The sequence below is a fragment of the Vulpes vulpes genome, chromosome 2, assembly GCF_048418805.1.
Source record: "Vulpes vulpes isolate BD-2025 chromosome 2, VulVul3, whole genome shotgun sequence".
NCBI lineage: Eukaryota > Metazoa > Chordata > Mammalia > Carnivora > Canidae > Vulpes > Vulpes vulpes.
Window position 1 is genome coordinate 43,798,949 of NC_132781.1, and position 16,518 is coordinate 43,815,466.

Genomic DNA, 16,518 nt, shown 5'->3' on the forward strand with positions numbered 1-16,518 from the left:
TCTTCAGTGAGATGGGTGCTGGCAAGCATGTGCCCAGGGCAGTGTTTGTAGATCTGGAACCTACAGTCATTGATGACATCTACACTGGCACCTACCACCAGCTCTTTTACCCTGAGCGCCTCATCACAGGCAAAGAAGTTGTTTCCCTAAGGCACTACACCATCGGCAGGGAGATCACTGGCCCTGTCTTGGAGTGAATTCAGAAACTGGCTCACCAGTGCACAGGTCTGGTTCTGGGTTCACCTCCAAACTCCATACTGATGGAACATCTCTCTGTCAGTTATGGCAAGAATTCTAAGCTGGAGTTCTCCATTTACCTAGCCCTTCAAGTTTCCACAATTGTTGTAATTGAGCCCTACAACTGTCCTTACTACCAACACCACCATAGAGCACTTTGACTGTGTCTTCATGGTAGACAACAGGCCATCTATGACATCTGTTGCAGAAACCTCGATATTGAGGCACCTGGTGGCTCAGGTTGGTTATGCATTCAACTCTTGATTTCACCTCAGGTCATGATCTCATGGGTTGTGGGATCAAGCCCCGCATCTGGCTCTGCCCTCACCAGGGAGTCTGCTTGAAAGCTTCTCTCCTTCTGCCCCCCTAAACACGCACATGCACATGCGCTCACTGACTCTCTCCTAAAAGAAGAAGCAGCCTTGATATTGAATGCCTAAACTACATTAACCTTAACCACCTTATTAGCCAGATTGTGTCTTCCCTCACTGCTTCTGCCAGATTTGATGGAACCCTGAATGTTGATCTGACAGAATTCCAGACCAACCTGGTACCCAATCCCTGCACCCACTTCCCTCTAGCCACATATGCCCCTGTCATTTCTGCTGAGAAAGCCTACCATGAATAGCTTTCTGTAGCACAGATCACCATTGGATGCTTTGAGCCAGGCAGCCAGATGGTGAAATATGACCCTTGTCATAAAAAAAACACATGGCTTGCTGCCTGTGATTTCCCAAGATGTCAATGCTGCCAATTGCCACCATCAAGACCAATTGCAGTATCCAGTTTGTGGACTGGTGCCCCATTGGCATTAATTCTAGCCTCCTACTGTGGTACCTGGTGGAGACCTGGCCAAAGTATAGTGAGCTGTGTGCATACTGAGCAACACCACAGCCATTGCTGAAGCCTGAGCCCACCTGGACCATAAGATTGACCTAATATATGCCAAGCATGCCTTCATTCACTGGTATGTGGGTGAAAGCATGGAGGATGGAGAGTTTTCTGAAACCCATGAGGACATAGCTGGCCTTGAGAAAGATTATGAGGCGGTTGATGTGGATTCTCTTGAAGAAGAAGGAGAAGAACACTAATTACCATTCCTTTCAGCCCTGCTTGTCACACTCAGAACTTTTGCTTAAACATTTGCTGACAGGCATTAAAGCTTTCTGGCTATATTGTCTTCACTTTCAACTGTGGTCATGTCTTACTTTTCTGTGTGTAGCTGTAAGATTTTTCCATCATGTTTCAAAGTAAAGGCTTTAAGAAATAAAACAAAACCCACAAAAACAATTATATTTCTACATATTAGCAAGAAATAATTAGAAAATAAAAAAATTTAATACCATTTTAATAACATCAAAAACATTAAATATCTAGAAATAAATCTAGCCAAAAATGAGCAAAACTTCTATTCTGAAATTACAAAGCTTTGCCAAGAGAAATTAAAGCTGTCTTAAATAAATGAAAAGATATACCTTACTCATGTCATGAATTACAAGACTTAATATATATTGTTAAGATAGTAGTTCTCCCTCAATTGATCTCTAGATTCAATGTAATTCTAATCAAAATTTCTCAGGGCTCTCTATATATGTGTCTGTGTGTGTATACATTGACATGTTGATTCTAAAATGTATGTGGAAATGCAGAGGACCCAAAAAAGTCAAGGAAATCTTGAAGAACAACAACGTGGAAGGATTTATACCACCAAATATCAAGATTTGTAACAGAGTTACAAAAATTAGGATGGCATGATAATGACATCAGTATAGAGAAGCAAATGGAACAGAATAGTCCAATTGGAAGTCCTACTTTTAAAACAAGAGGTGGGGGATCCCTGGGTGGCTTCGTGGTTTGGTGCCAGCCTTCCGCGCAGGGCGTGATCCTGGAGTCTGGGGATCGAGTCCCACATCCCGCTCCTTGCAGGGAGCCTGCTTCTCCCTCTGCCTGTGTCCCTGCCTCTCTCTCTCTCTCTCTCATGAATAAATGAATAAAATCTTTAAAAAATAAATAAAAATAATCTTTAAAAAATAAATTAAAAAATAAAACAAGAGGTGTTTTCAGAAATGATGAAAAATGTATTTTGAGTCCTACCTCACCCCACACACAAAAATAAATTCTATATATTTTAGACCTAAATGTGAATAATAAAACAATAAATCATTTTAGTAAAATGCATAGGAGAATATTCTCATGATTTTAGAGTAGGCAAAGATTTCTTAAGCAGAACACAAAGAATGTTGTACATAAAAGAAAAACTTGGGAAATAGACATTAAAATTAAGAACTTCTGTTCATGGGTGTCTGTTTGGCTCAGTTGGCTAAGCCTCTGATTCTTGTTTTCAGCTCAAGTCGTGACCTCGTAGGTTGTGGGCTGAAGCCCCATGTCTGGCTCTGTCCTCTCCAGGAAGTCTGCTTGAAAGATTGTTTCCCCCTTGCTCCGCTTGCTTGCTCTCTCTCAAAATAAGTAAATATATCTTTTTTTTAAAAAAAAAGAACTTCTGTTCATCAGAAATCACCATTAAGAGAATGAAAAGGCAAGCAGGATCTGAGAAAAGATATTTACTGTATCTTTGTTCATCAGAGGTTTTTAACTGACTATATAGAAAACTCCTACAAATCAATAAGAAAGCCCAACAGAAAAATAGACAGTAGACTTGAACAGAAACGTCATCAAAGAGAACATTCAAATAGCCTATAAATAGAGGAAAATGTGTTCCAGTTCATGAGTCACCAGAGAAATGCAAATTTAAATCACGAGATAAAATTATGTGTTCAACAGAATAACTTAAAAAGCAGACAGTGCCAAATGTTGGCAAAGTTATGGAATACAGGGATTTTCATACAGTGCTGGTGGGAATCTAAATTGGTATAACTTCAGAAAACTGTTTGGCACTATTTATAAACCTGAACATACCTCATTGTCAGCATTTATACTCCTGGAGAAATGAATCTATACACCTACCAAAGGACATGTGGAGAATGATTATGGCAGCTTCTTTTTTGTTCTAGCCAAATTTGGAAACTATTCCAATGTCTATGACCAGTGGACTGAATTTTAAGAGTATAGTATATTCATACAATAGAATACTATGCATCAGTGAATAACAACTACTGCCATGCAATGTGGATAAAAGTAGTTAAATTATTGGGCAAAACCAGATACAACAGAGCACATGCTGAATGATTCCATTAATATGAAGTTCAAAAACAGGTAAAATTAATCTATAGTGCCGGAAGTCAAGGAAGTTTTACCAAAGAAGGAAAGAAAAAAAGGAAAGAGGGTAGAAAAGAAGATGGGGAGAGGAAGAGAGAGAGAAAGATAGCAAGAGAAAGCACAAGCAGTGGTGAGAGGGAGAAACAAGCTTCCTGCTGAGCAGGGAGCCTGACTCAGGGCTCCATCCCAGGACGTGGGATCATGACCTGAGCCAAAGGCAGTTGTTTAACTGACTGAGCCACCCAGGCACCCCTTCCAAGTTTATCCTTTTTCAAGATTGTTTTAGCCATTCAGGGCCCTTTACAATTCTATATGAAAGCAAGGATCAGCTCATCCATTTCTGTGAAAGAGACTGTTGAATTTTGATAAAATTGCATTGAATCTATAGATCCCTTTGGGTAGTATTTACCTCTTTACAAATTAAGTCTTCCTATCCATGAACACAGGATTTTTTTCATTTATTTGTCTTCTTTAATTTTTTTCATCAATAGTTTGTGGTTTTCAGCATTTATATCTTTATTCTTCTTGGTTAGATTTATTCCTAAGTAATTCTTTTAGGTGCTTTTGAAAATGGAATTGCTTTCCAAATTTCCTTCTTGGGTTGTTCATTGCTATTGTACAGAAATACAACTAACTTTGTGTGTTGGTGTTGTATCTTGCAACCTTGCAAGTTGAATTCATTATTAGCTCTAGTGGCTTTCTTGTCAATTTTCCAAGATATTCTATATATAGGATCATGTCATCTGTAAATATAGGGCTTTTTTTTTTCCTAAAATGGATGACTTTTAATTTCTTTTTCTTCTCTAATATCTCTGGCTAGAACTTCCAGTACAATGTTGAATAGCGGCTGTGAAACTGTGTATCCTTGTCTTTTTCCTGATCTTAAGGGGAAGTTTTCAGTCTTTCACCATTGAGTATGATGTTAATTGTGGGTTTTTAAATAAATATCATTTATCATTCTGAGGAATTTCCCCTCCGTTTCTAGTTTTCTGAGAGGGTTTTTTTGTTGTTGTTGTTGTTAATCATGAAATGATGTTGGATTTTGTCAAATACCTTTTCTATGTCAATTGAGATGATTACGTGGGGTTTTTTCCCCTCATTCTATTAATGTGATGAATGACCCTGATTGTCTTATGTTGGATCACAATTGCATATCTGGGATAAATTTCTCTTGATCATGGTGAATATCCCTCTTACTATGCTCTTGGATTTGATTTGCTAATATCTTGTTGAGGATTTTTGCATCTATATTCAAAAGGAATATTGGTCTGCAGTTTTCTTGTGTTGTCTTTATCTGCTTTTGGTATTAGATTAATGGTGGCCTCATAGAATGAGTTAGAAACCATCCTGTCCCCTTCAATTCTTTGGGAAGAGCTTGGTAAGGATTGATTTTATTTTACTTTATGTTTATTCTTTTTTAAGATTTTATTTTTTAAAAGTAATCTCTACACCCAACATGGGGCTCAGACTCACAACCCAGAGACCAAGAATCACACACTTCACTGACTGAGCCACCAGGGGCCCCCGATTTTAATTCTTTAAATGTTTGATTACACTGTTGGAGCCATCCAGTCCATGGCTTCTCTTTGCTGGGAGAGCACTGATTACTGATTCAGTCTCTACCTGCTATAGGTATGTTGAGATTTTCTATTTCTTTTTGAGTCAGTTTAGATAATTTTTTTGTTTCAAGGAATTTGTCCACTTATTCTAGGTTATTATTCCTATCTCTTTGAGACTGGTGGTAATGTTCCCACCTTCATTTCTTATTTTGCTTATTTGTGTCTTTTCTTTTTCCTTGCCAGTCTAACTAGATGTTTATCAATTATTGGCCTTTTCAAAGAACTAACTTGGCTTTATTGATTTCCTCTACTATTTTTCTATTCTCTATTTTGTTTATCTCCACTCTACTCTTTATTATTTCCTTCCTTCTGTTTCAGTTCTGAGTTTATCTTGCTCTCCTTTTTTTAGTCCCTTGAGATGTAAAGTTCGGTTTGCAGTGGTGCCTGGGTGGCTCAGTTGTTTGAGTGTCTGACTCTAGAGTTCAGCTTAGGTCCTGATCTTATGGGTTGTGAGATCAAGCCCAGAGCTGGGCTCCATGTTCAGCAGGGAGTCGGTCTGGGGATTCTTTCCCTTTGCCCCTTCCCTTATGTGCATGCATGTGCGTGCACACATTCTCTCTCTCTCTCTTAAATCAGTCAATCAATCTTAAAAAAGATGTAAAGTTAGGTTATTGATTTGAGGTCTTCTTTTTTTAATGTAGTCACTATGGCTATAAATTTCCCTCTGAGCACTGCTTTCACTGTATCCCATAAGTTTTGTATGTTATATTTTCATTTTCATTCATCTCTAAGAATTTTCTATTTCCCTTGTAATTTCTTCTTTGGTTCGTTGGTGTTTAAGAATGTGTGTTTAAAGTACCACAGATTTGTGAATTTTCCAGTTTTTCTTTTGTTATTGATTTCTAACTTCATCCTGTTTTGGTCAGAGAGGATACTTTATGTGATATCTATGTTTTTAAGTTTGTTGAGATTTGTTTTGTGGCCTAACATATGATTTATCTGAAGGATATCCCATGTGTGTTTGAAAAGAATATGTATTGTGTTGTTGTTGGGTAGAATGTTCTCTCTATGTCTATTAGGGATAGTTAGTTTTTGTATATGATAGGAGCTAGAGGTCCAACTTCATTTTTTTCCCATGTGGATATCCAGTTTTTGTAGCACCATTTGCTGAAGAAACAGTTTATCCCCCGTTGAATGATCTTGGCACCTCTGTCAAAAATTAGTTGGTCGTGGGATCCCTGGGTGGCGCAGCGGTTTAGCGCCTGCCTTTGGCCCAGGGCGCGATCGTGGAGACCTGGGATTGAATCCCACGTTGGGCTCCCGGTGCATGGAGCCTGCTTCTCCCTCTGCCTATGTCTCTGCCTCTCTCTCTCTCTCTGTGTGACTATCATAAATAAATAAAAATTTAAAAAAATTAGTTGGTCGTGGACATATGGGTTTAGTTCTAGACTTTCAATTCTATTATATTTACATATGTCTATCCTTATGCCAATACCAAAAGTTTTATAGGTTTTTTTTTCATATTGGTCTTGACACATTTTTGTTTGGTTTATCTCTAGGTATTCTCCAGTTTTGTCACTATTGTAGAAAGAAACTTCAAAAAATTATATACTTAAACAGTTATTGCTAATACCTAGGATATATATATATATATCTCATATATATATATCATATATATATATAAATCTATCATTGGTTTTTTAACAACTAATAATCAATTTTAACAACTAATAATTTATTTAAAAGGTTAATTTAAGCATCTGTAATGGTGACTTCTACCTCAACTTTTAGTTCGGTATTGATGGAAGTAATCTGCCTAACAATCTCATAAGGGCTGTGCAAATCAGTGAGTTGTTTGTGTATCCTTATCTGAAAATGATCTTCAAGTCTTAGAACTTTCACCACAATGAGTTTTTCTTATAGTGATTCTCAAGGCATCCAAACTGGTCCTTTCATTTTGAGATTCTTTACATTTTTGCCTCTGATCAAGTAAGGCAGCATAGACTTTCTCCAAAGATTTTATGTTGTGGTTGGCTAGAGTAATTCTAATTTGGTGAATTGCCACCTCTGGTTCCATAGGTGTCTTCCCAGGTCCTTAAAAGCCATGGCTTTGGTGGACCTTCTGACAGACTTGTTTCTCCAAGTGAGTGAACTGAGGTGAGTCAGGAGCTGAGCCAGGTGACCAGAGCTCTGCTGTAGGTCTGGCTTCATTGTTCTCAAAGACTACTTTTGTATTTTAATCATGTATCTTGCATTTGTTATTTGGTGCTTTTAAAAAAATAATGGTAAAAGGCACATAATGTACAATTTACCATTTAAACTATGTTGAAGTGTACAATTCACTGTCATTAAGTAAATACACAGTGTTGTCCAACCATCACCGTTGTCTAGTTCCAGAGGTTTTTCATCATCCCAAACAGAAACTCCATTTGGTAAGATTTGTATCTTTCTTCAGTAGTAAAATATCTTCTTGCATTATCTCTTTAAATATTTCCTTATTTCTCTAGTCTTGATTCAGTCCATTAAACACTTTTATAAGACGAATATTAAGAGTTCTGGATCTACCCTCCATTCTCTTATTTCCTTTGACCTTTTTATCTGCTTTGGCCTGGTCTTCCAGCTTGCTGATCTTCAAGGCAGTGTGTTTATGGTTTTGTTGATAGCAATGATTCTTTTTAATTTCCAAGTGATTTCCCTTTCTTTTTTGGTTTGTTAAGTTTCTTTTTTCTTTTTTAAAAAGATTTATATTTATTCATTTATAGAGAGAGGAGAGCACAAGCAGGAGGAGCAGCAGGGAGAGAGAGAGGAAGAAGCAGACTCCCCGCTGAGCAGGGAGCCCAATGTGGGGCTCAATCCCAGAATGCTGGGATCATGACCTGAGCTGCTTAACCAACTGAGCCACCAAGGCACCCCTAGTTTCTTTTTTAAAATAAACTTTTATTTTTTGAATACTTTTAGATTTATAAAAACATTATGAAAATAATACAGAGAGTCCCTGTTTATCCCACATCCAGTTATACCTATTATTAATACCTTGTATTAAAGTGGCACATTTGTCACAATTAATAAGCATATTTTATCCAGATTTCCTTTGTTCTTTTTTAAGATTCTCTCTCTCTCTCTCTCTCTCTGAGAGAGAGAGTGAACAAGAGAGTTCATGAGTGGGGAGAGGGGTCAATCTCCCTGACCTAGGGAGAGGGAAAGAGAATCTGAAGCAAACTCTACACTGAGAGTGGAGCCCAACATGGGGCTTGATCTCATGAACCTGAGATCACGACTCCAGCTGTAACCAAGGGTTAGTTGTTTAACCAACTAAGCCACCCAGGCAACCTAGATTTCCTTAGTTTTTATCTAGTGTCCTCTTACTATTCCAGGATACCATATTATACTTAATTGCCATGTCTGTTTAGAGTTTTCTTAGAGTTTTCTTTGCTCTAACAGTTTCTAATATTTCCTTGTTTTTGGTGACCTTGACTATGTCAAGAAGTGCTATCAGATATTTTTCTTTTTAAAGACTTTATTTATTTACTTGAGAGAGTGCACAAATGAACATGAGGAGGGAGGAGGGGAAGAAACCAAGGGAGAAGCTCCCCCTCCAGTAGGGACATCAGTATGCAGGGCTCTATCCCAGGACCCTGAGATCACAACCTGAGCTGAAGGCAGACGCTTAACCCACTAAGCCACCCAGGTGCCCCACTATCAGATATTTTTGTAGAAATTCCCTAATTAGGATTTGTCTGATTTTTAAATTATGATTAGATGGGGTTATGGATTTTGGGGAGGAAGACTACAGAGGATAACTGCTGTTCTTCTCATATTCTATTTAGCATATTATATATGCTATCAACATGACTTTCCATTGTTGATGTTAGTCTTGATCATTTGGCTGAGATAGATTTTGTCTGGTTTGTCCACTGAAAAGTTATTATTTTTCCCCCTTTTCCATACTGTACTTTTTGGAAGAAGTCACTATGCAGAGCCTATACTTAAGAGGAAGAGAATTGAGGCACCTGGGTGACTCAGTTGGTTAAGTGTCTGACTCTTGGTTTTGGCTCAAGTCATGATCTTGGAATTGTGCGATCAAGCCCTGTGTTGAGCTCTGTGCTTAGCCAGGAGTCTGCTCCAGATTTTCTCTCCCTTTCCCTCCTCTTTTCCCCTACTTATGCTTTCTCTCTCTCTCAAATAAATAAATAATTTTTAAAGGAAGAGAGTTATGCTCTACCTCCTAGAGTACCTACCTAAATTATTTGGAATACTTCTGCATAGGAGATTTGTCTGTTTTCCCCCATTTGTTTACTTAATGCAGATTTATAGATATTTATACTTGGTTTAGAATCCAATGCTATTTTATTACATTGCTCAAATCATTCCATCTTTGGCTGTTAGGAGCTCTTTCAGTTGGCTGCTGTGTGCCTTTGCTGTACCCTAATCATTGTAGTGTTTGTCTGTCGGTCTGTTTGTTTGGAGAATGATACTAGAAATCAAGATCTGAGCATGAGATGCTCAAGCTCTCTTAATTGTATTTTTTAATAACTTTCTTTTTATTTCTTCTGATTTCTCTGCTCTGAGGATATTAATTACAATTCTTTTAGAGACTCCTTACATTTATTAATGGTATTTCCTTGGGTAGTATCAATTATTGTATTTGTTGGATTTAGTCATGGAGGTAGTTTAAATATTTAGTGATTCTTATATATGTACTTATATTTGCATTTGGGAATCCGTGTTTGCTTTTCTGTAGATGAAGTTTCTGTTTTCTGCACACTGCTGCCAGTGATTATGGAGGAGGCATAAAGCATACAGACAGTGAAGTCTGTCAACAATTCATTTTCTTTCTGTGTAGAGACATTATCCTGCCTCTCTAGCCCAAACCCCCTTGTCCCAGTGCAGGGGTGAATACCTCTGATGCCTAATGATTAGCTCAAATAGGGATGAAGGTATACACATGGTCAGTCATTCTCCTGCTACCCACATCTACATTCTTTAAACCTGGGGTACCTTGGAACACCTGGGTAGCTCAGCGGTTGAGCATCTGCCTTCAGCTCAGGGCGTGATCCCAGGTCTGGGGATCTAGTCCCACATCGGGCTCCCTGCATGGAGCCTGCTTTTCCCTCTGCCTATGTCTTTGCCTCTCTCTGTGTGTCTCTCATGAATAAATAAATAAAATCTTAAAAAAAAAACTTTGGGGTACCTCAAAGCTGGTCCCAAATTTCACAGTGATATTCACCTGTATTTTTTTTAGTCCTATAGTTTCTTCAATCTACTTCTACCTTCCTTACATTTTTTCAGAGACCTTCAAAATTTCTGACTACTGAAGACCACTTTCATGATTGCCAGTTTTCTTATTTTTATAATAACACACACACACACACACACACACACACTCTCTCTCTCTCTCTCTCTCTCTCTCTTTTGTAATTTCTATAAATTTTGGTATGTAAGGGATGTAAGTACTTGTTCTCACTCCACTATCTTGGTCTAATATCTCAATACTGCATTTTTATTTTTTTGTAAGATTTTATTTATTTATTTGAGACAGAGAGAGTGCACAAGCAGGGGGGCTGCAGGCCCCAACATGGGACTCGATCCCAGGTCCCTAGGATCATGACCTGAGCTTAAGGCAGACACTTAACTGACTGAGCCACCCTCAATACTGCATTTTTAAAATGAAAACCTGAAAGAGGCTGGATATATGAGAGTGGGAAGAAATATATTTAAATTTAAATATATGTGGTAGACTCTTCACTGCCTACTTAGCAGACATTTCCTCACCTTTTTGCCTGCTAACTGAGCCTCAATTTTGTAGCATATGGAAATCACTCGATATCCGGAACTTGCTCTAAATCCTGGCATGAAGGAATAAATTATGATTAGTTAAAACTGTTCATAATCCCTTTTTCCCTTACCAGTTATTAATCTAGGGGTAGATATGCAACTTAATAAGGCCAAGGAAACATAAAGGAAAATCTTGGAGCAGAAAGTCAGGGATATTCTCTTCTTATATAATAAAACAGAACCACAAAAGGAGAAAACCCTTTTGTTCTCAAGTCTCTTTTCCCATAAAGAAGTGATTCTGGGAGCTGCAATAGCTACCTTGTAATCCTCAGGTACAAGCACAAAAAACGAAAAAGAATAGAAACAGGCTAGGTACTTAATGAAAAGCAGTGAGCTGTTGAATGACTTCTGATTAAGTCAACAATGTTTTTATGGTGAAAATCACTGTTATCTGATTTTGTGTTACTTTCAGCTATGTTTGGATATACCATGTAAATGGATGTAAAAAATCTTTTTTTCTAATAATATTCTAAAGTAACATAGATTAAAATCTACTTCTCATGTTTCTTATGTTTCACTTTTCTTTCTCCTCAGAAATACACCTGGAAGGGCAGTCAAAAACTTCAGTTTGTTCAATAAAGGACTCTAGCACTAGAGTCTCAAAGAATTTTGTGGTTAGAAAACCTGCAAAAGTGATCTTCAATTTAGATCCAACTGCGCTGAATTCAAAGCTAGAACAGCCATGGAAGAAAAATTTTTTTGAAAGATTGGAGGCAAGAGCCCAGAAAATGCAGCAGAAAATAATAGATAAGGATAACCTGAATAAAGAACTAGAAAAAAAGGCTGAAAAAAACCTCCCTAGGGATAATTTGGCCAAAGAGTGGTTTAATGCTGAAAGCATGACATTGGACAGTCGTGCATATTTGCTGGACAAACTTCTACCTACTTTAGTTCCTGGAGTGGAAAAGATGTTAATGCAAGTGGAAAAGAAGAAGCTTTGGGCAGAAGGTGATATTACAACCAAGTTTAATCCAAATAATCATTTGGGGGAATACTTAATGAGAAACAATCCTTATTATATAAAAGATTCAGGAATGTCTGGTTATCAAAGAGTGATGAAGGATGTCACAGAAGACCTGAAGATACATGTTCCCAACACTGTCGGCAACAGGTACAATTTGTTGTATTTTTAGTTAATGATCTAAATTCTTACATTGAAAGCAAGTAAAACAGTAACATAATCATACAAATAGGACATACATAATTTTGTAGTTATTCAAGAAATATGTATTGAGCTACTAGTATGTGCTTCACTATTTACGAGGTGCTATGAAGATTAATGAAGCATATTAAACAATTTTCTTGAATTCATGGATTTAGTTATCTCAATGATTCAAAGTATATATTTATTTGGTTATCTGTCTCCTTGCACTACAAAGTAAGCTATATGAGAGTAGAGACGTTTAAAAAATTTAACTTTTGAAAAAAAATAATAAAAAAAATAAAAAATTTAACTTTTGGGTTAGGCAATATATTCACTTGGTTCAAAAGTCCAAATGTATAGAGTTATACAATGAAATGTTTCTGTCCCATTCTTATCTTCCATCTACCCAGTACTCCACCTCTGACATAAATAATGACTGTTCTTCATTTTCAGTGGATTTTTCCAGTTTATTTATACATACAGGAGCAAATGCAAGTACAGATTTTAAATTTCTTCCTTTTATCTTTTTTTTATTTGCCATTTACCTCTTTGTCATGCAGAAGATATTTTATTTCTATGTGATTGAATTTATTTACTTTCATTTTATGACTTCTGGATTTTGAGTCCTTGTTATTTTCAAGATATCAAAAGAATCCTCCCATGTTTTCTTTCTGCAGTTTTTATTGTTTTAATTCCCATTTTAAGTATTGATCCATTTGGAATTTATCCTAGTGTAAGATGTTAAGATATGAATTCAACTTTTTCCTTTTCCAAATAGCTACATAGTGATCCCAACAATGTCTATTTTGCCCTGCTGTTTGAAACTTTATTACTAAATTCCTATATATTATAGAGTGTACTTCTGCATTTTTCTATCTTATCCCATTGACTATCTCCCTGTTCACGCACCACGCTGCATTGCTTTAGTCACTGAGACTTGTGGGATGCCTGGGTGGCTCAGCGGTTAAGCGTCTGCCTGCCGCTCAGGGCATGATCCGGGAGTCCCAGGATCAAGCCCCACAACTGGCTCCCTGCATGGGCCCTGCTCCTCCTTCTACCTATGTCTCTGCCTCTCTCTGTGTCTCTCATAAATAAATAAAATCTTTTTCTAAAAAATCACTGAGACTTTTAAGTATACAGTCAGTCCCTGATTTACAATGGTTTCACTTAATGATTCTTTTACTCTATGTTGGTGCAAAAGTGGTATGTGTTCAGTAGAAATCATACTTAGAATTTTGAATTTTGATCTTTTCCTGGGCTAGCAATATGCGGTGTGATGCTCTCTCATGATACTTAAGCAGTAAGAGGTGAGCCACAGCTCCCAGTCAGCCATGCAATCACAAAGGTAAACCACCCATAGATTTAAACAATTTTGTACCCATACAACCAATCTGGTTTTCACATTTAGTACAGTATTTAATCAATTATATGAGATATTCAACAGTTAATAAAATAGGCATTTGTTAGACGATTTTGCCCATCTGTAAACTAATATAAGTGTTCTGAACACATTTTTTTAATAATAAATTTATTTTTTTTCTGAACACATTTAAAGTGGGCTTGACTGAACTATGATTTGGATAGGTTAGGTGTATTAAGTGCATTTTCAACTTAAGGTATTTTCAATTTATAATGGGTTTATTGGAACCTAACCCTATCATAAGTAGAGAAAGATCTGTATTCCAATAAATCTGACTGTGCTAGTCTTCATTATTTACTCTTTTATTCTGGTGTTTTTACTTTTTTAAGATTTTATTTATTTATTTGAAAGAAAGAGTGTGCACAGAGGGAGAGGGAGAGGGTGAAGCAGACTCCATGTTGAGCAGGGAGCCCAATACAGGTTTCTATCCCAGGACCCCAGGAACATGACCTGAGCCGAAGGCAGATGCTTAACCAATTAAGCCACTCAGGCGCCCCATGTTCTTGCTTTTTAGTATGAACTTTAGAAATGATTCATATACTTGAAAACAAGAAAAAGAACAGCAAAACAAACCTTATAGGAATTTTTATTGAAATGTGTTTAAATTTATTTAACAACTTAGGGAAAATCAACATCTTTAATAATGACAAAAGTTTCTATCTGAAAACATATGTCTTTCCATTTGCTTATCTTATTTTGTATTTATCATTGTTATCTTAAGGTGTTTTTTTTCATTTAAGCTTGCATCTCTTATTAGATTTATTACTAGCTGTTTTATTATTTTTTTATTGCCATTGTAAATGGGACTTTCTGCTTTCATTATATTTTCTATCTATATGTAGTTTGAATACGTGAAAGGTATTAATTTCTGTATATTTCTTATACTCTGCTACCTGACTGGATTCCATCATTTATAGAAAAATTTTATTTTTATTAAAAGATTCATTTATTTGTTTGAGAGAAGAGAGAGAGAGAACACGAGTGGGGAGGGGCAGAGGGAGAGGGAGAAAGAATATGAAGCAGACTCTGAACATGGCACTGGATATAGGGCTTGATTCCACGACCAAGAGATCATGACCTGAGCCAAAACCAAGAGTTGGATGCTTTACCAACTGAGCCACCCAGGGACCCCTGTTTATACAAAAATTTTCATTGTTTTTTTGGATTTTTCTAGCGAGTCAACAATATTATCTGCAAAAATAGAAATTTTCCTTCTTTGTTTTCAATTTTTATGCTTGTAATATCTTCCTCTTACATAGTTACATTACCTATTACTTCCAATAGAATGTTAAATATAGTGATGACATGGGCATCCTTGTTTATGACTTTAGTAGGGATGATTCTTGTATTACTGCCTCATCATGAACAGTTTTTAAAACTATATATTAATGCCATAACTCTACTTCATTTGGATCTGAAAAAGATATATTTTATTACATTAGAAAAAAATGTGCAGGGTGTCTGGGTGGCTCAGTTAGTTAAGTGTCCAACTCTTGATTTGGGTGCAAATCATGATCTTAGGGTCTCAGGGTCCTGGAATGGAGCTTAGCTTCAGGCTCCATGATGGGCATGGAGTCTGCTTAAGATTCTCTCCCTTTCCCTCTATCCTTCCTCCAACTCTAAAAAAAAAAAAAAAAAAAAAAAAAAAGGGAAAGAAAGGAAAAATGTGCCTAATTTCTATATTATAGAATGACTTTTTAATTTAACTTAATTTTATTTCATCATAGTAAATGTACTCTTTAATCCTCATCTCCTATTTCCTCTACACCTACCTCTCCTCTGGTAACCATCAGTTTGTTCCCTATAATTAAGAGTCTGATTCTTGGTTTGTCTCTCTTTCTCTTTCTCTTTTTTTTCCTTTGCTCATTTGTTTTGTTTCTTAAATTTCACATATGAGTGAAACATATTGTATTTGTCTTTCTCTGGTGGACTTATTTCACTTAGCATTATACTCTCTCTCTATATATATATATATTATTATAGTAATATATATATATATATTACTCTGCCATCAGAAAGGATGAAATCTTACCATTTGCAACAACATGGGTGGAGCTAGAGTATAATGCTAAGTGTAATAAGCATTATAATATTATAATATATAATATAAAATATGTTTTTGTTTTGTTTTGTTTTGATCCAGTAGTGGACTGCTGGATCATAAGGTAGTTCTATTTTTAACAGTTTGAGGGAGCTCCATACTGTTTTCCACAGTAGTTGCACCAGTTTTAATTCTCACCAACAGTGCACAAGGTTCCCTTTTCTTGCATCCTCGCCAACACTCATTGTTTCTTGTGTTGTTGATTTTAGCCATTCTGACAGGTGGGAGGTTGTATCTCATTGTAATTTTGATTTGCATTTCCGTGATGATGGATGGTGTTCATCTTCTCATGTGTCGACCATCTGGATGTCTTCTTTGGAGAAATGTCTGTTTATGTCTTCTATTTTTTAATTTGAATATTTGGGTTTTGGGTCTTGAGTTGTATTAGTTCTTTACATATTTTGGATACTAACCCTTTATTGGATATGTCATTTGCAAACACCTTCTCCTATTCTGTGGATTGCCTTTTAGTTTTGTTGATTATTTCCTTCACTGTAAAGCTTTTTTATTTTGATGTAGCCCCAATAGTGTATTTTTTTCTCCTGTTTTCCTTGCTTCAGGAGATATATCTAGAAAGAAGCTGCTGTAGCCTGTGCTTTCTTCTAGGATTTTTATGGCTTCAGGTCTCATATTTATCTTTCTTCCATTTTTAGTTTATTTTTGTGCATAGTGTAAGAAAGTGGTCCAGTTTCATTCTTTGCATGTTGCTGTCCGTTTTTCCCAATACCGTTTGTTGAAGAGATAGTCCTTTTCCCATTGGAAATCTTTAACTTTTTAAAAATGTTTGATAGAATTCACCCTTGAAGCCATCTTGTCCTGGACTTCTGTGTTTTGGAAGTTTTTTGATTGTTGATTCAATTTCATTGCTGGTGATTAGTCTGTTCAAATTTTCTATATCTCCTTTTGTTAATTTTGGTAGGTTGTATGTTTCCAGGAGTTTACCCATTTTTTCTAAGTTGTCCAATTTATTGGGAAATAGGTTTTCATAATATTCTGTTAGAATTGT

At 36.4% G+C, this 16,518-nt stretch overlaps 1 protein-coding gene across 2 annotated transcripts in view; it reads left to right on the top strand.

The window, feature by feature from the left end:
• The window catches only part of EFCAB5 (EF-hand calcium binding domain 5), a 170,979-nt gene that overhangs the window by 33,600 nt on the left and 120,861 nt on the right, over nucleotides 1–16,518 (top strand). For both annotated transcript variants that reach the window (XM_026016130.2, XM_072747907.1), the window contains exon 5: nucleotides 11,382–11,958. In XM_026016130.2, the coding sequence (XP_025871915.2) occupies nucleotides 11,382–11,958 (577 nt within the window). The remainder of the gene's footprint in view (nucleotides 1–11,381; nucleotides 11,959–16,518) is intronic.